Genomic DNA, 27817 nt, shown 5'->3' with positions numbered 1-27817 from the left:
ATTGGAGGGCTGCGCGTTGTGAGGGTGAGAGGTTGGAGTGGGGGAGGGGTCGACAGGTTGAGGCGGTTAATGTCCTGACAGCAGTTGGAAATGAAGAGGTCGAGGGCAGGTAATAGGCCAGCGCGGGGTGTCCAGGTGGATGCAGTGTGTTGGAGGTGGGTGAAGGGGTCCTCGGAAGGTGGGCGGGAGTCCTGATTGTGAAAGTAAGCTCGGAGGCGGAGGCGACGGAAGAATTGTTCGATGTCACGTCGTGTATTAAATTCATTGATGCGTGGACGGAGGGGGATGAAGGTGAGTCCTTTGCTGAGGACTGATCGTTCGTCCTCAGTGAGGGGGAGGTCTGGGGGGATAGTGAAAACTCGGCAGGGCCGGGAGCTGGGATCTGGTGTAGGTGTGGAGCTGGGAGTGGGGTCAGAGCCAGTACCTGGAGTGGGTGTGATGGTGGGGGGAATGGGGGTGGAGGCATGAGCAGGGGTAATGTTGCCCTCGGGGTTCTGGGGGGTGGGGATAATGACAGTGGGGTCTGTGGGGGGAGTATCAGCAGAATGCAGGTGAGTGGTGCTGGTTGGGGCGGAAGTGGTGGTGATCATGGCAGTAGGGGTGGTGGAAGACACTGAGCGTGTGGCATCAACAGCTTCCTCATTTCCCCTTCCCCCACCTCATCCTAGTTTCAAACTTCCAGCTCAGCACTGTCTCCCTGACTTGTCCGGACTTGTCCGACCTGCCTATCTCCTTTTCCACCTATCCACTCCACCCTCTCCTCCTTGATCTATCACCTTCATCTCCTCCCCCACTCACCCATTGTACTCTATGCTACTCTCTTCCCCACCCCCACCCTCCTCTAGCTTATCTCTCCACGCTTCAGGCTCACTGCCTTTATTCCTGATGAAGGGCTTTTGTCCGAAACGTCGATTTCGCTGCTCGTTGAATGCTGCCTGAACTGCTGTGCTCTTCCAGCACCACTAATCCAGTATTTGGTTTTCAGCATCTGCAGTCATTGTTTTTACCTTGTAGATTTGATCATTCACATGGGAAGGTGATAAGTTGGCGTCGCCTTGAACAGCTATAACCCTTTTGACATAGACACACAATGCCATTAGGAGGAGAATTCCAAGATTCCAGCAATCAAAAAAAAAAATCCAGTCACTCCATCATTTTTCCTTTATATTACACACAAATTGGTCAGATCAGCTGGCTGTATGGCTACTCCACATTGCAATCTAATGCCAACAACGTGGAATCAATTCCTGCACTGGCCAAATTTACCATGAAAGACTCTCCATCGCAACTGGTCCCCTCACCTGGGGTATGGCAACCCCCAGGTTAAAATTGGTCCTCTCTCTGATGAGAAAGTAGCACTATGGTCCATCAGGAGAATGGCAACTTTGTGTTTACCTATAACACACTGGTTTTTTATGTTGAGTACATAGGTGATGAGGAGCATAGGAGACTAGAATATTACATGATAATTGTTGAATTTTAAAAGCAGATTCCATGTTTTTTCTTCAGTTTCGGAGAGTTTGCACCTTTTGAAGTGGCCAGCACTGACAATGACAGGCTGAATAACTATTTTACTGGGGACTTAGAAAGAGATGGCCACAAACAGGGCACTGTTTGTTTATTGTTCAGTGAGACATACACTGGTTTTAAATTCATTCTTTCTATTTCATATGATCTTATGTCTCAAGAATGTGCTCATCTCTGGTATGGTGACAATCTGTTGCCAGTCTCGGATGGTCTAAAAAAGGTATTAGTGAGCATTAATCAATATGATCTTGGCACACCTTCATTGTTGTTCAGACAGAAGTCCTAGGATTTCAACCAAATAATAGCAAAGAAATGAACAAAAGCAATTCTATTAATGTGTTACAAATTGGAATGTCCTTTGTCTTTGTCATTAGTATACATTTTCTTGCAGTTGACTGTAAATCCATTTTTATCAGTTTCGTTTAGAAGGTTTTAGAATTAGGTTTATCGTCACATGTACGCAAGTACAGAAGTACAGGGCAAGATTTACAATGTCACCCCACACAGCACCATCTTGGGTACAAAGTACAGATACAAATCTTAGATACCAAACAGAAATAAAGAGACAAGGCACATTACCTTATGGTTATTCATAGATCATATAGAAAAATAAGATAAAGTTAAACATTACAACTGTATTGATTAGTTTGTGCAAGTCTTCTTCATATGCTGTCATTAGAACAATGTCAACAGCCTAGCAGATATACAGCCAGCAAAAATGGTAGGGGATTCTCATCCAATTGCTCTGGGTTGAAACCACTCAGATTACAATCCAGTTATTAACCAACCACAGAACTGTTGGGGTTTCTATTTCAATCGCATTTTAGAATTTATTGACACCAACTAGTCTGCAAGTGTGTTTGATTGAAAGTTAGATGCAACCAATAACTTAAAAAGGTCAGAGTAGGCCATTTGGCTCTTTGAATCTGCCCCACCATTCAATAAAACCATGGCTCATCCAGTTTTATAACTTTGACTTCCTTGTCGATCAAAAATCAACCTAATTCAGCCAGGGATACATTTCAAGACCCAGCCTTGACTACCTTTTGGAGAAAAAAAATTCTAAAGATATTTCTTTTAGTATAGGACAATGGGATCACCAGCAATAATGTTCCATTGTCTTATCTGGGGCATCTCTTGATGGAGGAGGTGAGACTGACAGCCCTTTGTTGAAGTTAAAACCAGAAAATGCATGAGAGAGACAGAAAAAGAAATCTGACAAGTCATGACTGTCATGTTATTGATCACTCGTCAGGGATTGATTAACCCCAAGGGTTAATTTAAACAGTACCAGGAGGGTTTGAGTTACAAGGAGAGGCTGGATTGTCTCAAACTTTATTCACTGGAGCAGAGGTTAACAGTGACCATATAAAATATTTTTAAAATCATGAGGGGCACGATAAGGTGAATAGCAAAACATCTTTCCTTGGCGTGGGGAAAGAGTTCAAAACTAGGGGGCATAGTAAGGGGAGAGGAGAAAGATTTAAAAGGGACATAAGGGGCATCTTTTTCACAAAAGGTGATTCGTATATGGAGTGAACTGCCAGAGGAAGTGTGGAATGCGGGTACAATTTAAAGTAGACATTTGGATAGGGACATGAATAGGAAAGCTTTAGAGGAAACAATAACAGAAATTGCTGGAATAGCTCAGCAGGCTTGGCAGCATCTGTGAAGAGAAATCAAAAGGTATGTTTCAGGTCTGGTGATCCTTCCTCATATCTGGCTTTTGTAAGACGGAGAGGAATATGGATAAAACACAGACACGTAGGACAAGTTTTGACCAAAAGGTTTCTTTTTGTGCTGCACGATCTATGTAGGATCCTCTAAGTCTGGACAGATTGTTGCTTGGAGGGCAATCTGGGAGGATACTATCAAAGAAGCCTTGGTAATTTGTTGCAGTGATTCAAGTGGATGGTTCACACTCCAGCCACCGAATGTCAGCGTTCAAGAGAATGAAGGCTGAAGATGGTGGCTTGCTTTAAGATCGACCCCACCCAGATGCTAGGGCTAGAGCTGTACGCGTCCAGTAGCAAGAATATTTTCACTTCATTTGGATTTATGGAGACTGTCAGGCTGGGTCAGCTGAAGAGGTGAATTGATTTGCTTACATTTCAATGTAACATTGAACTGAAGCCTGTATTTGAAATTAAAATGTGCGCTCTTTTGTGGTGGGAGAGAGCTGGATCTTGTTTTAAAGCAAATACGATGATTGTTTTTTAAAAAACAACACTATTTATATCTATTTCCAAACGCAGAATACGTTTCGGGCAGTAACTAGCATTTTAACATTACTGGTCATGGAGAATATGAAATGCAAATATTTTCATGTCGGAAGCAATGTATAGCATGCAGTATTTTAACACTTGTACATCTTTGGATCTACAATCATTTGTTAACCAAAGAGGTTAGCATTTGACATTTCACAGTATCATTATCAGCTCAATGTCAATTCTGACAGAGATTTTGCATCTGCAGTATATCAATGATTATCTATTGTAAATCCAGATGCAGTCGCTTGTACTAAGAAGCGCTTGTACATATAAAATGAAGAACAACAATCTTTTGTTTGTATTCCATATTTACAGTAATATAGATCTGAATATTCAAAAACAGGAACAGTACTTTCTCACTTGTAATGTAGGAAAGATGATCATGCTCAAAGGCTGTGTATTTAATTTCACAATATTTCATTTGGAAACAGGCAGAGCCATGCCTTGGGATTATAGGACTACTTAATATATCCACCCCCAACTGAGAGACAAAAACAAGAGGGAGGGGAGCAAATGGTGACAGTCACAATCAGACAGGGCTGTCATCCAAATTAACTCTTCCCCACTCATCATCCTACAACATCCCTCTCCTGCCATTCAGCCCATTGTCTTTGTGCTAGCTCTTTCAAAGAGCTGTGTAGTCGTCCCACTAGGTCTACTTCCACAGCTCTGAAAAGGACCCCCCCCCACCTTCCAGTGTGGATGATTGGGAACCAGCTGACCAGAGTTGAAGTCAATGGGGAGTGGGGGACGGAAAAATAATGGATTAAAAATATTTTAATGTTCTGAGTGATTTCAATTATGCTGCCTGAAAAAGGGTGGAGGAGGCAGGTTCAATCCTGATTTCCATGAGTGAACAGGATAAGCACCTGAACAGAAAGAACTTGCAGAACTCTGGGGAAACAGGCAGGGAATGGGACCAGCTAGACTGCTCTTTCAGAAAGCCAGAGTCAAAGAATGTGGCACTGGAAACTCACAGGTCAGGCAGCATGAGGAACAAGAGAGCCGATGTTGTTTCGGGCATAAGCCCTTCATCAGAAGGTGCCCGAAACATCGGCTCTCCTGCACCTCAGGCGTTGTCTGACCTGCTGTGCTTTGCCAGCACCACACCTTTAGACTGACTCTCCAGCATCTGCCGTCCTCACTTTCTCCTTTCAGAAAGCCAGCACAGGCTTGATGGCATCGTTCAGTGGTTCTATTAATTCAATTCCTCTTTGAAAGCTACTGTTGAGTTTGCCTTTCATATGGTGCATTCTAGATTAAAAAGAACTTGCTGTGTAAAAATGCTTACTCAGAGTCATAGTAATGTACAGCATGGAAACAGACCGTCCATGCCGACCAGATATCCCATCCCAATCTACTCCCGCCTGCCAGCACCCGGCCCATATCCCTCCAAACCCTACCTATTCATATACCCATCCAAATGCCTCCTAAATATTGCAATTGTACGAGCCTCCACCACATCCTCTGGCAGCTCATTCCATACACATACCACCCGGTCTGAAAAAGTTGCCCCTTGGGTGTCTTTTATATCTTTCCCCTCTCACCCTAAACCTATGCCCTCTAGTTCTGGACTCCCCAACCCCAGGGAAAAGACTTTGTCTATTTATCCTATCCATGCCCCTCAATTTTGTAAACCTCTAGAAGGTCACCCCTCAGCCTCCAACGCTCCAGGGAAAACAGCCCCAGCCTGTTCAGCCTCTCCCTATAGCTCAAATCCTCCAACCCTGGCAACATTCTTGTAAATATTTTCTGAACTCTTTCAAGTTTCAGAACATCTTTCCGATAGGAAGGAGACCAAAATTGCACGCAATATTCCATCAGTGGCCTAACCAATATCCTGTACAGCCGCAACATGACCTCCCAACTCCTGTACTCAATACTCTGACCAATAAATGAAAGCATACCAAATGCCTTCTTCACTATCCTATCTACCTGCAACTCCACTTTCAAAGAGCTATGAACCTGCACTCCAAGGTCTCTTTGTTCAGCAACACTCCCTAGGACCTTACCATTAAGTGTACAAGTCCTGCTAAGGTTGGCTTTCCCAAAATGCAGCACCTCACATTTATCTGAATTAAACTCCATCTGCCACTTCTCAGCCCATTGGCCCATCTGGTCCAGATCCTGTTGTAATCGGAGGTAACCCTCTTCGCTGTCCACTACACCTCCAATTTTGGTGTCATCTGCAAACTTACTAACTGTATCTCTCATGCTCGCATCCAAATCATTTATGTAAATGACAAAAAGTAGAGGACCCAGCACCAGACCTTGTGGTGGTCACAGGCCTCCAGTCTGAAAAACAACCCTCCACCACCACCTTCTACCTTTGAGCCCATTCCGTATCCAAATGGCTAGTTGTCCCTGTATTCAGTGAGATCTAACCTTGCTAATCAGTCTCCCATGGGGAACCATGTCAAATGCCTTACTGAAGTCCATATAGATCACATCTAATGCTCCGCCCTCAATCGTCTTGGTTACTTCTTCAAAGAAAAATCAAGTTTAAGAGACATGATTTCCCAAGCACAAAGCCATGTTGACTATCCCGAATCAGTCCTTGCCTTTCCAAATACATGTACATCCTGTCCCTCAGTATTCCCTCCAACAACTTGCCCACCACCGAGGTCAGGCTCACTGGTCTATAGTTCCCTGGCTTGTCTTTACCGCCCTTCTTAAACAGTGATGCCATGTTTGCCAACCTCCAGTCTTCTGGCATCTCACCTGTGACTATTGATGGTACAAATATCTCAGCAAGAGGCCCAGCAATCACTTCTCTAGCTTCCCACAGAGTTCTTGGGTACACCTGTTCAGGTCCTGGGGATTTATCCACCTTTAACCGTTTCAAGACATCCAGCACTTCCTCCTCTGTAATCTGCACATTTTGCATCTTACTCAATTGCCTGATCCAGGTTTTTTTCCCCAACTCATCTTAAATTTCTGTCCTATCAGTACAAATAGTTTCTCCTTCCTTTGTCTATCAAAACTCCATGACTTTACAAACCTTCTAAGTAGGCTAAATACAACTTCTCCCCACTCGCACAACTCATGTCCCTCGTTGCTCGTACTTGGCTGGGAAACTTCAGAATCCTCTCCATTCTATTTAATGATAGCTGGGCTGAGTCTACACTTTAGAAAAGGAAAGAATATCCTTGAGTGTGCGCAGAGATGATGGAGCAGAATGGTGGAAGAGATAAGGGATTTGATACAAAAAGGTTAGACCGGAGAGGCTAGAGATGTTCTTCTTGGAACAAATGATTGAGGGGATATTGGAGAGAGTTGTAGACCGTTTTAGAAAAAGGAAGGCTGGTTTCCTCACCTGATCGTACAAGAGGATTTTCTAGGCATTGCTAGATTTAAGTTTTTTTTAGCAAGAGCATACATGCAAGATAAAGCCTCAGTTTTTTGAGCAGGCAGTAAAGACTTGAAACACACTGCCTGCAAACAGTCATGAAGACAGAGGTGAACAAATGATTTTTAAAAAGTTAATTGGGTGAATTTTAGAGGAAAGTAAATCGCAGTTCCACAAAGATAGAGCAGGAGAATGGAACAAGTGGAACTGCTCGAGATCCATGCAAGAGCCAGCAAGAACTCAATGGGCCCAATGGCCTCTGTGCCATTATGGCAGCATGGCAAGAGCAGGGAATCAATCAAATCAACCCAAAGCTGGAAACTAGGAAGCAGCCGTTGCCTACTCTGAAAATCCCCAGGATCGGGACAGACTAATCCTGTTGGGAGTACCAATAAAAAAAAACAAAGAAAGGTTGCACAATGAACTGAATCAGTCAGTCTTAGATGTTGATCTGACCCTTTTATCCCCAGATGACATTCCCCTGTCTCAGCATTGCTCTGCTGAGTGTGAAATAAATTGCAAGAATAAGCACTGGGATATTTCAGCCCCAGGCTGCGCTTTCACAAGGAATATTTAATTTCCTCTTCTCTCAAATTGGGACAGAGTTCAGCGAACGATCGCTATTGCATAATACAACCCCCCCCCCCACTCTTGATGTGCACACTAAGTGGAAAAATAAGCTCATTAAGAATGAGCAAATTAGAAACAGTTGACTCTAATTGCAATCATTTATGGACAGGTACAGTAGTTTAATGTTCCTTTATGTAAACCTTTGGTCTTGCACCAGCATCATTTCAATCTCTCCTTCCATTATGTTGCAGACTTAATGTTTTGCCAACCCTTTCCCCCCACCCATCTCCCTGTATTTGCTGTAAGCTGCTCAATCCTTGAAATATCTCCCAGTTCTGATAGAAGCCATTGAATGTAGGGCTAAACCTTTTAAAATCACAAAAACAAACAGAAAAGCTATCTGACCTGCTGACTATTTTCCAGCATTTTCTGCTTGCATTTCAGTTTTCCAGCATCCACAGTATTTTCTGCTTTATTTGGCTGCTCCTCACTTGTGGGTATTAAAGACTTCTATTTATCTATTGACGTTGTGTCAACTGATGCCAACAATGGCAATGGTGGGATGGGTGTGAGGAATCAGTGTGCTGTGTACTAAGCAGCAATCTGAAACAAGAGTAAGCATTGGATCAGCTACAAGCATAATGAAAAACAATTAGAGATAATGGATGCCAAGTTTACAGCATTGTGATTGACTAGAGAAATAAAGTAATGCCTTCAGTACAGGAGGGAGAAAAAAAAAAGCAATTGTCAAAAGGTACATCAAGTCACATTAAATCTTCAGCAAGGAAACGGATTCTCGTGAGTGGGCCCCATCAGTGGGGCCCTTTGTGAGCTTCATTTCATCTGTGATTAACTTCTACTTACCTATGTCTCTACTGCATTGTGGGATAGGTCCACATTTTTTACCACGATCAGTGAATACATTTCAACAAGTATCGTAATGGATTTAATGATTCTTGTATTCATGACTTCTGATGTTAGATTTTCTCACAGGTAGAATCAATAGAATGCCTACAGTGTGGAAGCAGGCCATTCAGCCCATTGAGTCCACAACAACCCTCCAAACAGCATCCTACCCAGACCTACCTGTCCACCCCTATCCTTGAAACCCTCCATCTCCCATGGTTAATCCACCTAACCTGCACACCCCTGGAAATAACGAGCAATTTATCAAGGCCATTCCACTTATCCGACACATCTTTGGACTGCAGGAGGAAAGTGGAGCACCCAAAAGGAGACACGGGGAATGTGCAAATTCCACACAGTCACTGGAGGATGGAATTGAATCTGGATGCTAAGCAGTGAGCCACCACACTGCCTGGAAATACTTTCCTTTATCTTGAAGGCCTCAATTAGACCATTCCTCAGTCTTTTCTTTTGCCAGGAAAGGAACTCTAATTTAGAAACATTGCAAATAGGATCATCTGATCACAACTACAACCACCTAATAAAAAGGAGCAGCACTCTGAAAGCTAGTGCTTCCAAATAAACCTGATGTTATGATTTTTAACTTTGAAAATAGGAGTAGGTCACTCATTCCCTCTAGCCTGCTCTGCCATTCATTGTAATCAGGCTGATGATCCAACTCAATAGCATGTTCTTGCTTTTCCCTCATGCCCCCAATATCTCTTGATCTTTTGCTTCAAGTGCTATATCCAAATCCTTTTTGAAATTATGCAACGTTTGGGCCTTGATTTCTTTCTGTGGATGTGAATTCCATTGGCTCACCACTGTCTGGGTGAACACCTTTTTCATCAGTTCTAAACAGTTTATTCATTATCCTGTGACCCCAGCTTATGTGGCAATGCTGATCCTTTAGCAAGGTTATCCTGTCCTTGGCTCCCTCCACCCTAAGGTGGTTGAAAAAGCAGTGATTCTGAAAAGTCTAGGGTGTGAAGGGTTTTAGAACCCATTTGATTATAGTTAATAGATACTGCCTCAGACAAAAGGCTTTCAAGTTTAAAGCAACACTTGTATAATGAAAGGGGAGTGGCCAATTCTCCCAGCTCAGCTTTTCTCTGGTTTGGTTTGGTTTGGTTTTTTTAACAGTCTGGCTGTTCTTGGAAAGCAGTCAGTGAGTTTCGAGGCTGCTGATCCAAGAAACAGTGACATGGAAGATGATGTTGAATCTCTCTCTCATGATCCCGTGTTTGATTTTACTTTTTTTGCCTAGGGGTGTTTATGGGGATTTTTGTGTAAGATTTTGGATCATTAAGTTGCAATAATCTGTCATGCTTTTGGATAGGTGACATTATTCTATATTCTGTTCTCTTTTGTTTATGTTTCATTCGGCATTCTGGTAACTAAATTCTGTTTTGTTTTAAACGGAGTGGTTTGACCAGCTGCATCCCTCCTGGAATATCCACATTACATCTGTTTAAAACAACTAGCAAAGTTAGGGTCTGGGCTACTTTCTTGAAATGTGTTGAGGGGGTCTGGCTTGTTCCATAACACCATGTTCTCCATGCATAACTAGAGCTTTGACATCATTTACCTTTGTTCTTCCCTCAGATCAACTATTCTGGAAACCCTCATTCATGACTTCACTATGCCCAGACTTTATGAGGACAGGGATAGAGGTTGGGATGATGAAACAGACTGAAAGCAAATGGGACACAAATTTCAGTTGAATTTCGTTCCACTGATTTAATATCCCAATGCTTTCCACATTAACCTCACTTCTTTCATCCTCCATAAACCTAAACTGCATCAAAGTCTGTTCATGTATCAAGACTAGTTTCTGGTTATGCAATACCTTCATGTTACAATTCTCATCCTTGTTTTCAAAACCTCTGCACGCTTTCTCCATCTGTGATCTCTCTGCCAACCCGAATCACCCTTTGAGATATCCGCACTCCAACACTAGCTATTTGCACATCCCTAATTTTTATAGCTGGTGGTGACATGCCTGTCAATGGCAGCAAGAGGTACAAACCTTGAGGAATCACTCCATAAGCCTCCAACTCTCCGTGAAGGCACCCCTACAGTATGTTAATATCATAATGGGAGGGGTATTAACTGGTCATGATGTACTATGGTCCTGATAGAGATGAAGTCTTCCTTTTGAGTTCATTTTGCAATTACTTTTTTTGCATAAACCTCTAATCATCTGCCTTAGCAGCCCCTTTGTGGCTTTTGTCAAATGTTGTGTGATGTCTCTACGAAGCACCTTGGGACATGATACAGCATTGAAAGCTTGATTTCTAAAAAAAAGCAGCTTGGTTCTACTATTGTATCTATAGCAATTAACGCAGACGAACCTTTTGAATCCCTTATGTAGAGTGTGAGCAGCCAGATGGGTCTGCTCAGATTTGGAACTGTAGTTATTCTATTCAACAGCAACTAGTCATCAGTCAATTAATTCAAAACCCAGCCAGTTACATGACAATCCAGTGAAATATACTGTGGATTCAGTAAATTGTTATTGGTGCTGTGATAAGTTGGAATGAGGGTGTGTCTGAGCTAATCAAAATGAACCAAAATGGCAGCAGCGTCAACCCCATTTGATTCTTACTCCATTGAGGTCCAGTCAGGTTCAAGTGAAGAAAAATGAATCAGTGGCCTTTAATTCATCTTCTGTGAACAGAATATGAACATTGAAAGATATGCTGATAAAATAAGTATGGTGAGGGGATGCTTGTGTGGAAAATACCAGTCTGCCAGGGCCAAATAGCCTACTTCAGTATACTAAAAGTCATGCACTGACTGTTTAATTTGCATTTCTTCTGGCGCCTTTCCTCAAATTAATAACAGAGTTTAACAACACAGACGTTACTATTGGCTGTGCATTCCAGATCAGCTCAAGAAAATATCTTCATCCCTCTCGCTGCCCTCCATTTCTTTCCTCCATTATTAAAAATATTTGCTTTGTTGCTTCTAAAAAGGATTTAAGGCATGATCCTGATTGACAATGATGATTGCCAGACTCCATACACATTCCTGGTTCACAGACAAAATACAATTAAATATAAATGCACAAATGCAAAAATGCTAAAAATAAAAGCTGTGAGATAGATTCAAACCTGTCACTTTGAACAGGTCCAAAGATTTGGAACATACTCCTGATCGGAAGGCAAATCCTGATCTTTTGATAGTCCTGGAGTAGCAGGAAGGTAACATTAAAATCAATACACTCCTTGGAAGAAAACAAATGACCTTCAGTTGTCTAATTTACTTCTTTTCCAGTTAGTTACTGATCTATTGTGAAATGGTGTCACTGCAACAGGAAATGGTTCAATCTAATTAGGTTTGCATTTATATTGAATTACAAAGTACATACAGCAGGCACATTGGTTGCCAATTGATCAAACGCATCTACGGTGCTATTTGTGCTCTACATGAACATCCTGCTATCCCTATTTGCCTAAACTCATTTGTTTCCATTAGTTGTTCACCGAATGTCCCAGGCATTAGTTATCCAGCACCATTTGCCATCGAGATGATGCTGACAAGCTTTTGTTTTGAACTGCTGCAGTCTATGTAGTGTAAGTCCACTCAGTGGGAGTAGGAAATGTAGGATTCTTCCAGCGAACAGTATTTTTCCAAGTCAAAGATGATGTGCAACTTTGAAGGATACCGGTTAGTTGTGGCATTTCCACGTGACTGCTGCCCTTTTGTTTCCAGGTGGTAAAGATCAGGGAGGTGCTATGAACTCTGCAGACGGCATACACTCCTGCTACCATGCATGGATATTTATATGGAGCGAGCGTTGAGTGTTGGAGAAATGGCTGAGAAACTCCTTCAATGATGCCCTGGGTCTGACAAGACTGGCCTCCAGCAACTACAACCATTTACCTTTGTGCCAGGCTGACTTCTAGCCAATGGAAAGTCACCTCCCCACCCCTAATACCACAGACTTCATTTTCACGAGGGCTCCGTAAAGCCACACTCGGCAAACAAGTTAAGGGCAGTCACGCTCTCCTTACCTCTGGAATTCAGCTTTAATTATCCATGTTTGGGTTGAGGCTGGAATAAGATCTGCAGGTAAGTGGCCTTGGCAGAACTCAAGCGGTGCATCAGTAAAGTACGTTACTGAAGGGAAAAGTAGTGTCATTTGATAACAGTATCTGTGTCACATTCCACCAGTGATTGAGTGTAATAGCCAGGATGAACTCCTGCCGTTTTTCACCCAGGACTTGCCCAATTAAGTTTCCACACTTTGCTGGCAGGATGTTGGTGCTGTAGCTCAACTGAAACAGCTTAGTCAGAAACAGATTTCTGGAGCACAAGTATTCAGGGCTCAAGTTGAGGTGATGTTTAGATAGATGACTGTTTTCGCTGTCATTTCTTGAGATCACATGGAGGGAATCAAATGGTCTGCCCAGTGGCATCATTAATGCTGAGAACCTCTGAATGAGTCCACAATGGATCATCTACGTTTGGCTTCTGGACTCCAATGTTATTTAAAAAATTACTTCAGAGCCTCTTCTTCCAGTTAATTGTTTAACTGACCATTACCATTCAGACTGAATGTGGCAAGACTGCAGAATTTTCATCTGTTACATTAGCTGTCTGTAGGTCCTTACTTCTACTGTTAAGCTTGTATGTGGTCCTGTATTATAACTTCACCAGGGTGTTGCCTCTCCCTCATACTGCCCTATAATCTTCATTGAATGCAGGTTCAATGGAAAAGTTGATGTGGAGGTGCTGCTGTTGGACCGGTGTGGACAAAGTCAGAAGTCACAACTCACAACACCAGGTTACTGCCCAACACATTTATTTGAAATTGCTGCTCTAAAAGCTTGGGATTTCAAATAAACCTGTTGGACTATAACCTGGTTTTCATAAATCATAGAATCCCTACAGTGTGAAAACAGGCCATTTGGCCCAATAAGTTCACACCGACTCTAAGAGTAACCCACTCAGACCCACACCCCACTACCCCTGACTAATGCATCTAACCTACACATCCCCAGACACTATGGGTAATTTAGTGTAGCCAATTCACCTAACTTGCACATCTTTGGACTGTGGGAAGAAACTGGAGCACCCTGCAGAAACTCACGCAGACATGGGGAGAATGTGCAAATCCCACACAGACAGTTGCCTGAGGCTGTCAGAAGTCACATGACAACCAAAGTAAGAGTGATGGGACCTCTCAGGCCATGAGGTTACACAATGTGGCTGATAACTGTTGTACTGCTGATAGCAGACAGGACTTCGCGGATACTGCAACTTGGGGGATCGATTTTTTTCTGCATCTAATGTGGTGCTAGTACACATGACACATTGGAAGGTCTGATCAATGTTAAATCAGGATTAGGCTTCTACAAATGACTGAGCATTAACCACTCCCAACTTATTGACAGATGCAGTAGAAGGCAGAATCAAACAGGTTTGCCCACTTTTCTAATGACCAAGCAGATTTTCAGTGTGGCTGATTTGTCCTTCAGGGCTTGACCAGTTTGGTCAGTTTTGGTGCTACTACCCTTGGTGAGGGACATTAAAATCTCCCACAGAGTACACTGCATCCTTGCTACCCTCATCATCAGGAGTATGTAAGTAGTAACCATGAGGAAGCTTCCTTGCCCATGTTTGACATGATGCCATGATACTCTATGGGATCTGAAATCAAAGTTTTGGACAGCACTTCCTCCACAGTACCACTACATTTATTAGGTCTGTCCTACAGTTGAACAGGACAAACCCAAGAATAGTATTGTTTGGGACGCTGACGGAAAGACCATGATTCAGTGAAGGTGGCCTCAATTTTTGAGCAGGTCAAGAGACACTGAATGGGAGAGCTGGGAGCCCTGAATCTGCAGGTTTGCTAAAGTACGGCCAAAATAATCAACCTATTTTCTAAAACGAAAAGCAGTGAGTGGTTGAGATATAAATATTCAGCCCAGGTCACAGAAGGCTTCCCCTGCACCTCTTCAAAATGACGGCATGGAATGTATTCCTTCAGCACACACACCAACTCACCGATGGACATCCATGATAGGATTTGTTAGTGAGTGCTTTCACAAACTGTATTCTACACATCAGAAGCTTGGGTAGCTCAGCTGATTAAGTGTTAGGAGTATCCTGCCAGCTAACACCAGGAATGAAGATTTGATTCTTATTCTAAGACTGACTTGGGACCTGCCTGTTTGTCCTGCCCTTGAGAGTGGAAAGCAATAGCAAATCACCCCTGACAGAAACAAAGAAAACAGCTTAGGATGAAGGATCAGCAAACAACCAAGGATATACCTTCAGGAAGAGCACACCTGATATTCACACCTGAAGATGACCCCACGTGTCAGCATTCGAAAGGTAAGATACAGAACATCTATCAACAGGAACACTGAACAAAGGTGGAAGATTCCAGTCAAAGATTATGCCTAACTGACCTACAATCATCTCTGATTGATTACCTCTGGGGTACTTGATTGAAATTGTTTTGTTTAGAAATTAATTAAAAAGGTGTTGGATTTAGTCCAAGTTTTTGTTAAATTGGAAGTCAGTTAAAACCACAGGTCTCTGAAGTGGACCTTGCCATCCAAGTGCTAGGTAGTCACAATCTCAATCAAGGAATGGTTCTATCAACTTTCTACATGCAAAATAATCCTCAACTGTTGATTAATGGAACCATTTTCAAGTGGCTGAGTTAAGCATTGAAGAATTACAACAAACAAAAAACACTGACAAAACAAAAATCAAAATTTACCACTCCCAACTAACATTTCCTTCAGGAAAGTGTTTTTCATACAAAACAAAAAACTTTGCAAATTAACACATCCTATCAGATTCACATGAAAAATATGCCAAGTAGCCAAGAAATGTGTTGGAGGCAGTGCTGCAGGGTGTTAGAGAGTCAATAGAGGGAGCTATAAACTCATACTGGATGTAACATGGGGAATTTTCCCCTTGAGATCATGTCTGAATGGGTGATCAGTCAGAGTCAGATGTACAGCACAGAAACAAACCCTTTCGGTCCAACTCGTCCATGCCAACCAGATATCCCAACCCAATCTAGTTCCACCTGCCAACACCCGGCCCATATCCCTCCAAACCCATCCTATTCATATGCCCATCCAGATGCCTTCTAAATGTTGCAATTGTACTAGCCTCCATCACTTCCTCTGACAGCCCATTCAACACACACCACCTGTGAGAGAAAAGTTTGCTCCTTAGGTCTCTTTTATATCTTTCCCCTCACCCTAAACCTAAGCCCTCGAGTTCTGGACTCCCTCACCCCAGGGAAAATACTTTGTTTATTTACCCTATCCATGCTGCTCATGACTTTATAAATCTCTAAGGTCACCCCTCAGCCTTGGACGCTCCAGGGAAAACAGCCCCTGCCTGTTCAACCTCTTCCTATATCACAAACCCTCCAACCTTGGCAACATCCTTGCCAATCTTTTCTGAACCCTTTCAAGTTTCACAGCATCCTTCCAATAGGAAGGAGACCAGAATTGCACGCAATATTCCAAAAGTGGCCTAACCAATATCCTGTACAGATGCAACATGACCTCCCAACTCCTGCACTCAATGTCTGATCAATAAAGGAAAGCATACCAAAAGCCTTCTTCACTATCATATCCACCTACAACTCTACTTTCAAGGAGCCATGTACCTGCACTCCAAGGTCTTTGTTCAGCAACATTCCCTAGCACTGTACCATTAAAGTAAGTCCTGCTAAGATTTGCTTTCCCAAAATGCAACTCCTTGCATTTATCTGAATTAAACTCCATCTGCCGCTTCTCAGCCTGTTGGCCCATCTGGTCAAGATCCTGTTGTAATCTGAGTAACTGTCTTCTCTGTCCACTACACCTCCAATTTTGCTGTCATCTGCAAACTTACCAACTAGACCTCTTATGCTCACATCCAAATAGTTTATATAACTGAAAAGTAGAGGAGCCAGCACTGATCCTTGTGGCACTCCACTGGTCACAGGGCTCCAGTCTGAAAAACAACCCTCTACCACCACCCTCTGTCTTCCACCTTTGAGCCAGTTCTGTATCCAAATGGCTAGTTCTCTATATTCCATGAGATCTAACTTTGCTAACCAGTCTCCCATGGGGAACATGTTGAACACTTTACTGAAGTCCATAAAAATCACATCTACCACTCTGCCCTCATCAATCCTCTTTGTTACTTCAAAACACAATCAATTTTGAGAGATAGGATTTCCCACGCACAGAGTCATGTCGACCATCCCTAATCAATCCTTGCCTTTCCAAATACATTACATTCTGTTCCTCAGGATTCCTTCCAACGTGCCCACCACAGACATCAGCTCACTGGTCTATAGTTCACTGGCTTGTCCTTACTACCTTTCTTAAATAGTGGCACCACATTAGCCAATCTCCAGTCTTCTGGCACCTCACCTATGACCAATGATACAAATATCTCAGCAAGAGGCCCAGTAATCACTTCCCTAGCTTCCCACAGTGTTTTAGGGCATACCTGATTGCTTTTTATTTATGAAATCCCCAGGACCCAAAGAGCTGCAGATGCTGCAAGTCAAACAAACAGAAATTGCTGGAGTAACTCAGCAGGTCTGGCAGCCTCTGGCTAGAAAGCAGAGTGGAGTCCTGTGACTTTTTGATAACACTTCAATGTCACATCTTTAAATTTTGGTGATACACTTGACATATTCACTTGATTGTGATGTTCTCTTTTTAAATCAAATCTGTCCCCTCAGAGGAAATAACTTAGTTAGGGTGGAATGTCTATAACATGATAGAAAAACAAGCAGGCAGGCTGGTCGATTAGCCTTCTTCGGTAGAAGCTGATCCATCACTAGATCAGTATGTTCTTAAGAGTCTGCTTTTTAAAAAGCCACAAATGAAGCCCTTGATAACAATATCATGAACTTTGCAGAATCTGATGAAATAGTTATTCTTCACAATTTGCCTTATCAGCCCTTCAAACTGCTCTACCATCCAACAAGATCATAACCGAACCACCTCTACCCCACCTTTTACCAATATCCTTGTTTATTATCCCCATCCTTTACTTTATGTTGAATCTAAAAATATACCAATCCATGTCTTGAACAAGGTTCACTGCTTACTCTCAATGAGCATCCACAGTGCTCTTGGGGTAGAATTCCAAAATTCACAACTTTGAGTTTAAAAAGACCTAATTTCAGTCTTTCAATATTCAGCCCTTTATCCAGAGACTATGCTGCTCAGTTTTAGAGTCTCCAGCCAGGGAAAGCAGCCTCTAAGAATTTTGTTTGTTTCAATCACCACCTCTTATTCATCTCAACATTTCAAAGTGTGGACCCAAACTACAAAACCGCTATGATGGACAACCTTCACATTCTACATTAAGTCCACCCTCTGCTCTGCTGTACAGAGAACAATCTTTCCTGAGGGGAGGCAATGGCTTAGTAGTATTGTCACTATCCCCAAATCCAGAAATCCAGCTAATACTCTAGATCATCACTTTGGAAGTATTAACAGGAATGCAGAGTAATTGGCTAAAACACTTGGCAGTGTAGATACACAGAGATCTATGTTGTGGTGCATAAATTCCTCAAAGTTGCCACCCAGATTGATAAGGTTGTTAAGAAGGCACATGGTATGTTGGTGTGGCGTTTTGTTGGTAGGGGGATTGAGTAGACTTTCAGAGCCACGAGGTCATGCTTCAGCTGTTCAAGACACTGGTAAGGCCGCACCTGGAGTACTGAGTGCTGTTCTGGTCACCACATTATAGGAAGGATGTGGAAGCTTTAAAAATGGTGCAGAGGAGATTTACTAGGATGTTACCTGGTATGGAAGGAAGGTCTTACAAGGAACGGCTGAGGGAACTGAGGCTGTTTTCATTGGAGACAAGAAGGTTGAGAGATGACTTAGTCGAGACATAGAAGATAATCGGAGGATTAGATAGGGTGGGCAGTGAGAACCTTTTTCCTCAGATAGTGAAGGCTAACACAAGGGGACATAGCTTTAAATTGAGGGGTAATAGATTTCGGACAGATATTAGGGGTAGTTTCTTTATTCAAAAGAGTAGAGGGGCATGGAACAGCCTGCCTGAAACAGTAGTAGGCTCGCCAATGTTAAAAGGGATTTAAACAGGCATTGGACATACATATGGATAATAATGGAACAGTGTAGGTTAGGTGGGCATCAGATTAACTTCACAGGTCAGTGCAACATCAAGGGCTGAAGGGCCTGTACTGTGCTGTAACGTTCCATGTTCTATCTCAGTTCAAACCCCACCACAGCAGTTGGTGGAATTTGAATTCAATAAAGAACCTCGACTTAAGGCCTATCGATGTCCATAGAACCATTGTTGATTTTTGGAAAAATTCAGCTGGTTCACTGAAGTCCTTTCGGAAAGGAGACTGCCACCCTTACCTTGTCTGGCCTACAGCAATGTGGCTCGCTCTTAACTGCTCTCTGGGCAGTGAATGGTGACTTTGCCAGAGTTAGCCACGATGAAAAAAGGTAAGTAGATTAATTTTGATTGAGTGACAGTGTTATCTCCAACAGAACACATTTTTTTGTGGAGGTGGGGTGAACAAGGACAGGAAGTGACTTCCAAATGTGAGAATACAAATTCAGTTATTTGAATTCAGTGTAGACCTCAAAAAGTTCCCATTTTCATGAGGGTGGGCCTCATACTGTGGGTGTTACAAATCTTCAGAGAAGTGATGAATTCTTGTGAAGTATAGATAGGCCAGGTTACTTAAATACACTGCCCTTAAAAAAAATACTTGTCAATGTATGCCAGTTGTAAAAAAAGTGTTCTTGCAATTTCAATGGGTGTTTGTTGACATAGCATTTAGAACGATCATTTTTTTCATTATTAATACTCAACTGTTTCCCACAACTTGCCATTATCAGAATGGATGGGCTAAGTTGACCTTTGATTAACAGGTTTGAAGACAAGCAATGTAGGAAATGAATAGGAATGTTCGCTTTACTAAGGAATGAGTTCACTAAGCGTATTTAGAAGAGAGAATAACAATTCATACAAGACAAGAGGGCGCTGTTTGGACCATGGCTGATATGGAGTCAGAGCAAGAATGGTTAATTAACTAAACAAACTCAGGCCAGGCAGATAGATTCTGATTGGTCAGGGGTTTGCTATGGGGAACATAGCTGAGTTTGGCTTCCTCCATAACCTTGGTTCTCATTGAAAAAGGTCCCTCCCAAGTGACAAAAGATAGATCGCATCGTAGAAGGAAATATTTTCCCTAGTCAATATTTATTCAAAGACTAAAATCAGCTGATCAATATAAAAGCTCAGTTAGACCAGATATTTGTTTAATTGGCTTTTTGGAAATGGAGGATTAAAGAGTTTGAAATCTGGAACAACTGATCAGAAACAAGGGTCTGATTCAGTGCTAGCAACACAGAAGCCATGTCCATGAGACGTACAGTTTGGAGATAAAACATTTCCCAACCTGGGAAGTAATTTCTCATTAAGACTCTCCTGAGAAATGATAGGATTACTCCTCCAGATTCACCACATAGGATCTGAGACACACTTTAGGTGAGATACACAACAGAAGTTCAGGCATAGTTCAGATGAGTATCAATTCACTGACACCAGGGAGCCTTGCAGAGTTTGTCAGGTGTCTGGGTATCAGGAGACGCTACAATATTTATGCTGTACTCCAGGCAATTAACAGAGTTGTGGCTTTGCTGACTTGACAGATGAATAAAAGTTTACACTGTAAAGTTAAATCAAGATGTTCAGGTCTTGCTCAGAAAGATGGACTGCCCTGGAGACCATAACATCAGGTTGCTCAGAATCCGGTCAGCAATATGCAAGCAGCGTAGTCCGAGCAGCGTCTCAGCTGTATTAATACCAACTCTAAGCGTTTCAAAAACAAGGCATACACTGAGCTCCAGGCTGGCCACTTGAGACACTGCAACAAGGTTAACAGCATGGCCCTAATGGTTGCTAATTGAACATTGGGAGCCACTCCAGCATTCTAATTGACCTTGTCAAGTACAAACATCTAATGTATCCAAGCAGAAGTTGAAATAGAAGAGGATGCAACAAATTTTGTTGTAAAGCAGGCTTTTAAACAATGGGTAGAGGCATGTTTCATACACAGTAATCAGTCTCTCTGGCTCAGAGACAGTAATCAACTCCTAGCCCATTCTCCACACATGCAGAGTTAAGTCAGCTCCTCTCTGCATTTTTAGTTTCCAGTACCTGCAATTCAGCATTGTAAAAGCAAAACAAGGATCATACACAGCAGGTTAGACAGAAGTAGAAACACAATAAGTTGATGCTGCCATTTAACCTTGTAACTCAGGCACACAACCTCAATTTTTCACCCATCTTTTCTCCCCACCCCCCACACACTTAGTCACAGAGTCACACTTGCCTTGCATCAAATCAGTGCACAAACATCCCACTTGGCACTTGCTCATAATTACAGTTTCCAATGTTGAAGAGTATAGTACTTCAGGAGCAAAGGAAATACAGGATATGGATAAATAAAACAAATTTTCATACCGCCTTGTAATGTATTATCACCATTTAAGTCTCCAGTACATACTTATATCTGATTCATACAGTTAGGCCTTCAAACATCATTCCAAAATCTAGAAAACTCCAAAATACTAAAATAACTTGATCCCAAACGCTCCTGTCTAAAGAGGCTGCAGTCCAAGGGATCTTTATTCTAGATTTGTTCAATTGACAGAATTCAAATAGCCCAGCTGTGACAGAGAGATTGCAAGTCCAGGTTTTTGGATTAGTTATCAGTATTCATCACATGATCACTCTGCTACTGTCATCCCTATCTTTAATCTATACTTGCTGATATATGACACAGGAAATAATTTTTTCCCCACTTCACTCTTTCAGAAGGCATGTTAGAATTCTCTTCAACCTCCAGTGCCACTAAAGAATCTCAACTTCTTCACAGACATAACCTGATTGGGGGAATCATTCTAAACCACTCTGTACTTTTCATAGCTCCAGTGCCATGTCCAGAACTGAATGCAAAGTTCCAACACTAACAAGAAACATCAAAGCATGCAATGAGTTGACACAGTCACTTATTTTGATTGCATGTTCAACCTAATGATTATAAGAAATAGGGAAGAATTTCTTTGTTCTTTTCAAAATGGTGCCACTGTATATTTTCTATCAGCCATCAAGGACCTTAGTTTAACATCTCATCTGGATGACAGCACCTTCAACTGCTCCCTCAGTACTCTACTGAATCAATAGCCTGGATTTAATTTGTGCTCATGTGCTGGAGTTAGATCTGGATCAATCTTTAACAAAGGCTTGTGTGTTACTCAGCCAAGCAAAGTTAATATTTGACTATCAATACTTTGGTCATCAATGTGATTCTGATTACAATTTAATATTGCATGTAACATGCTGGACAGATGTAATTGTCTAAAGTCTTAGACTTTAGGAGCAACCAATTGATTTTTCCAGGTTTGTTTGTATTGCAGTTAATGCATTAGCAATGAAAAAAAACCTGTCTTTACACTTAACCATTTGCAACTTCCATCCATTTTGGTTAGGACCTAAAATTGTTGAGACGGGTAGCTGGTGTAGTGACGGCTTTGCTTACCAATGTTGCCCCACCCAGGCCCTTACCATCAAAGGTGCTGAATCGTTGTCAACATTCACAAAACTCTTACCCTTGTAGCCAGGCCATCCTTACAGTGCAGACTAATCCCACATTCATCTGTTATTTCTGACAAGTCTTCATCTTCAAACTCCTCCAAGCTTATGTCATGAGTTAACCTGCAATGACAATGGATAAGGAGTCAGCACAAGACCAAAACGAGAGGACACATCGTGCAGAAGATCGATCTTTCACAGTGGTAAGATCCTACTAACCTTTCTGATTCATATTTGTGTTCAAGTACGAATTATGGCTTAGGGAACTACATGATTATTTCAGAGCCCAAAAGATTCTGGTTTTGAATCCCACTCCATAATTAAGAACAAGATCTAGGCTAATGCTTCAGGAATTGCACCATCTGCATATTCAGGTGGACACAAGACATCCTGTGGTTTGTTTTATCCCTAAAATTAGCTATACAAAATAGATATGGCCTTTGCAGTATTGCTGTTTGTGGGATCTTGCTGTGTAAAAATTGGTTGCAGCAATTTATGGATTCTAACAGTGGCTTCAAAAGCACCTCAATAGAAACAGACAGTGGAACAAGAACAGACCATTTAGCCCAGCAGTGGCTCTCAAGCTCTTTAGACTTTAAGAATGTAACATATGTTGTATAAATGAAAGTTATTTTCCTCTTTGCTTAGTAAGTTCATCAAGTTAGTGTACATTTCATGTATATTTTGGTTCTGTTCTCAGCAGTTTTACCCTGTTGTAATGCAGATAATGAGGAATTAGAGTATGCAGGAATAATATTAAACTTCTGAGGGGGAGAAGAGCAGAGTGGGGCCAGTTGGCTAGATCTTCAGAGGGAGAGTAGAGCATGATGGACTGAGTGGTCTCCTTCGCTGTCTTAAAACTCCATAAATGTCTAACTTTTTCCATGAGTTTTCTCCAAGGACATCAGAAAGCTCTATATCTGGGTCCATGGGGTCAAGAATCTCCGACAGAATCATTAAATAGCTACAGTGAATCTTAATCATCCGCTCTCAGAGAGAATGATCTAGTGTTACACGCTCCACCAACCCCCTTTCCCCATAATCAGTAAATATATCCACTTTGTGCCAAATCTGCACTCAGGCAGTGTTTCAGATTCCTAACCAATCACAGCATTAAAATACAAATTTTGCTTATTTCTCAACTATTCTACCAATGGAAATGATTTCTCTGCACCTCCACGGTCTCAACCCCTCGTGAATTTGGAAACATTTAAAAGAAATCTCCACTCAACCTCCTTTACTCTAATATGCTGTATCTGCTTAAAACAAATTCTCATGAAGTATCAATGATCTGATGCAGTATCTGACTATTTTGCCAAAAATAGTCATTGGGGACATTGTAACATTTGTGATTTTGCCAGTTTTGAATAAAAATCGATAACCAGAAGGCACAGATTTGAATTGATTGATAAGAGAGCTGGAGGCCATTTCAGGAAACACATTTTAATGACAAATTAGACAGATAGATGTAATGAAATTGTTGAGAAGAACACTTTCAAACCAAAGAACAACACCTGACAGCAACTTAAGGGCCCAATTTTCTGGGGAATGGCAATCTCAGATTTCCAGGTCCCTAGGGTGTGGGCTGTTCAGTCTGAAGGGGAGGGGTGGGTGTCAGATACCCATGACAGGATGTGTAAAGATTTTAAAGCATGTATAATCGGGAGGGAGGGGGGGAAAGAAAGAGGAGGTAGGAGAGAGAGAGAGAGAGAGAGAGAGAGAGAGAGAGAGAGAGAGAGAGAGAGAGAGAGAGAGAGAGAGAAAAAGAGGGGTAAAGATGTTTTCTGTCAAATATTTACTCAGACTAATAAAATACATAATTTACCTCTAACATTTCCTGAGTAACTATTTTTTACTTAAAGTTGATCAGAACTTTCCAAACTTGGATTTAAATAGGGACTTTCAAAAGGATTCTAAACGTGAAGGAATTGTCCAGTAGAACATTTAATTTCCTGAGTGTGATGACAATGGTTTGCACAGGTATATTTTGTGGGGGCTATTCTCAGGATCAAAATTCCTATTAATAGGCTGGGTTCAGAATTATCAGACTCAAAAGGCAGCGAGTGTTTGTGCTCTTTTTTCAGGCATTGCATTTGGTTGATTTAATCAGGGTTTGCCACATGTAATGGTGCTTCCAGACATGCCAAGTCTCCTGGGAGTGGCAGAAATCACTCTGGACTCTTACAGAAAGTGAACAAGGCAAAGCTGTTGGAAGTGTAGTGGGGAGGCAGACGGTGATTGGAGCAATAGCTCAATATTTAAATGTCATTGGAATCTTTGAAAATGGTTAAAATTCAATGGCAAATGAAGCAGCGTGAATTCAAGGCAACAAAAACATGAAGAAATATCGAATCACGATCCAAAGCACAACAAAACCAGAAAGAAAGAATAGCTCTTGCAGAGTAAAATGAAAGGGTAAGGAAGGCCCAAGCAGAAGAAAAGGGAGAAAGAACATTTGAACTTGGAGGTTGGAATTGAAAACTCTGACTGAAAATGGCAAAAGTAGAGGTGAAAGGTAGGAGTAGTGCTGAGGACAGTGATGGAGAGCAATCCCCTTAAAGCCAAATGCCTGGTGGGGACCAGTTTTAACATGTCCAAGCTTGACAAGAAGGATATGCTAGTCTTATTTTGTTTGAGAAAGTAGCTAAACAAACAAAATGACCAGTGACCATGTGGTCTTGTTGATCCAAATGAAGTTGATAGGTGGAGCTAAATGAAGTCTTGGCATCACTATCAGAGGAGGTCTCTCATGGAAAAAGTCTTTTTTTTAAAAAAAAGTGCATATGAGCTAGTACTAGAGGCCAAGAGACACATTTTAGGAATTTGAGGAGGAAATGACCTGGTCAAATGTACATATAGTTTGAATGAATTAAAGTAATTCAAGTTGTATTATTGGTGGGTTACTAGAGAAGGACTTTTGCCAGTAGTGCAGGAGGTACTAGCAGGTAGTCATTTGGGAATAAGTAACACATGTCAAAATATGAAAAACATTTTTTTTGGACTGCAGAGAAATTGGTTGAATTTTGTTAGACATATTGTACATGCCAAGTAATAGGAAAACCTCAGGCAGTGATAAAATCAGCAACCTTATACCCATTCCCGCAATTGAAAAATAATTATCTATATAGGATACCTACCTGAAACAAAAAGGGAAATTTGTATTTGTTGACCATAATAGATGTGTCCACTACATTTCCAGAGACCATTCCCTTACACAATTTCACAGCTAAAAATGGATTGTAGAAGAGTTATTGAAAGTCTTTTTTAAAAAAAGCTAGAAAACGGACTACCCTGGATAGACAAATCAGATCAAGGGTCAAACTTTATAAAGTTATTCAAGGAAGTTATGGATAGCTTAGGTATAAAGTAATTCCATCCAGAATTGAAACAAAATATAACAGTGGCATCAAACTTTAAAGACCATGTTGCAGGCATAGTCATGACTACTGAGAGGATTGGGATAAAGGAATTCCGTTTTACTTAGGGATGCACCTAATGAATCAACTAAATTGAGTCCATTTGAATTAGTGTGTTTGGGCATGAGGTCCATTGAAATTAAGAAAATTGGTAAGTCAGAATTCAGAGACTACATATTTGGAAGTGTTAAATTTTGAGGATATATTAAGTTGAGCAGGTGAGTTGGCTAGACAGCATTTAAATGTAGCACCGCATATGATGAAACAAGAAGCAGACAAAATCAAAAATCCACAATTTTGATAGTAGACAGTATTAGTAATAGTCCCAGTGGTAGGTGAACCTTTAAGGGCATGGTTTAGTGAACCTTATCAAACTGATAGGCATTGAAATCCTAGTGTATCATATTCATATGCTCAAACAATATTTTGACAGGGAAGAAAAGCCAAAAAGGAGAATTTGTTACTGGTTACAGAGGGAAGAGCTGAAAATATGTTGCTGGAAAAGCGCAGGTCAGGCAGCATCCAAGGAACAGGAAGGACTGATGCCCGAAACGTCGATTCTCCTGTTCCTTGGATGCTGCCTGACCTGCTGCGCTTTTCCAGCAACAAATTTTCAGCTCTGATCTCCAGCATCTGCAGTCCTCACTTTCTCCTACAGAGGGAAGAACCAAGTTCAGAGGATTCAGAATTGGATATTCCTCAAATTAATTCAGACAATGAGGAAGCTCTCAAAAATTGGGATAAATCGAGTTACCTTTGAGAGGAAAATCAAAAATAAACCAAAAAACGTTATTACAATCACATGGGGAAATGTGGGAATAAACTGGAAAATACTAATCTAAATACTAATCTAAATTACACATGGTTAGATATAGAGAATGCTTTTCCAATTAGGCAACAACCTTATAGTCTTAACCCTCTAAAGTTGCCACAAGTTCAAAAAAGATTGAACCCATGCACAAAGACAACATAATTGAAGTTGCAGTGAATAGAGCTCACCAACTGTAATGGCGTCAAAACCAGATGGTATCCAATGATTGTGTGTGGATTATCACAAAGTCAATGCAATTACAAAGTCTGATTAATATCCTACTCCATGTTTTGAAGACTGCATAGAGAAGGTAAGACAAGCAACTTAGATTTTTAAGTTGGACTTATTCAAAGGATACTGGCAAGTACCTTTACCTGAAAAGAACAAAGGAAATGTTGGCTTTTATGTCACCAAATGGACATATCAGTTTAAAATCATACCAGTTGATATAAAGAATACCTCTGCTGCATTTGAAAGACTAACCAATAAAGGTCATTTTGGGATCATCAATTGTGTGCTGTGCATAAACGATCTGGTGATTTTCAGTCATTCATGGAAGGAACATTTAGAGCTTCCAACAGAATTATTCAAATCGACTTCGAGAGGCAGGCTTAGTGATAATCCTCGCTAAGAGCGAGTCTGCAAAAGCGCAAGCTATGTTTCTAGGCCATATCATTGGACATGGGCAGATGGCTCTACAGGACGTCCAACCAAAAACAAACAAGCACAAGCACAAGCGTTATTGGGAAGCTTCCCCAGAGAGAAAAAAAAAGAGGGAAGTACTACGATTCCTGGCTTGAGTATGTTTTAAATTAATAATTTGTACCAAATTTTAGCAGTGGTTGCTGACTGACTTCTTGAAGTGCAGAAGATTTCAGTGGAAGGAAGAGTGTTACAATGCATGTGAAAGCTTGAAACAAGCTGTGTTAGTCACATCCAAAGCACTCAAAAGTAACTATCAATGCTAGTGATGTTGGTTTTGCTGCTGTACTCTTATAAGTCAACAAGATAGAAATACATATTTGGGTATTTTTCCAAAACAATGATTATTCTCAGAAATATTCCATAATTGAGCAAGGGACCTTGGGTTTGGTGTTAGTGTTGCAACACTAACACATCAGAGACAATTGCATTTACAGATTGTAACCCCTCAGTTTCTAGAAAAATTTCCAGATAAAAATTCCAGACTGTTTAGATGGAACTTATTATTGCAGCCTGTAATTTGAAAGTTACACACGTGGCAGAGTGAGAGAATGTAATTACCAACACGTTGTCACACCTGTGTGATAGGAAGCTGAATGTCAGTGGCTGAAGGAGTGGACTGTAGTGTTGA

General features: G+C 41.4%; 1 protein-coding gene across 5 annotated transcripts in view; it reads right to left on the bottom strand.

The window, feature by feature from the left end:
• mapk8ip1b (mitogen-activated protein kinase 8 interacting protein 1b) overlaps window positions 1–27817 on the bottom strand; it is a 156777-nt gene that overhangs the window by 76888 nt on the left and 52072 nt on the right. For all 5 annotated transcript variants that reach the window (XM_072592559.1, XM_072592562.1, XM_072592561.1 and 2 more), the window contains one exon: window positions 22275–22380. In XM_072592559.1, coding sequence (XP_072448660.1) covers window positions 22275–22380 — 106 coding nt within the window. The remainder of the gene's footprint in view (window positions 1–22274; window positions 22381–27817) is intronic.

This window comes from Chiloscyllium punctatum, chromosome 22 (genome assembly GCF_047496795.1).
Source record: "Chiloscyllium punctatum isolate Juve2018m chromosome 22, sChiPun1.3, whole genome shotgun sequence".
Lineage (NCBI taxonomy): Eukaryota > Metazoa > Chordata > Chondrichthyes > Orectolobiformes > Hemiscylliidae > Chiloscyllium > Chiloscyllium punctatum.
This window is presented reverse-complemented; position numbering and strand designations above follow the sequence as displayed.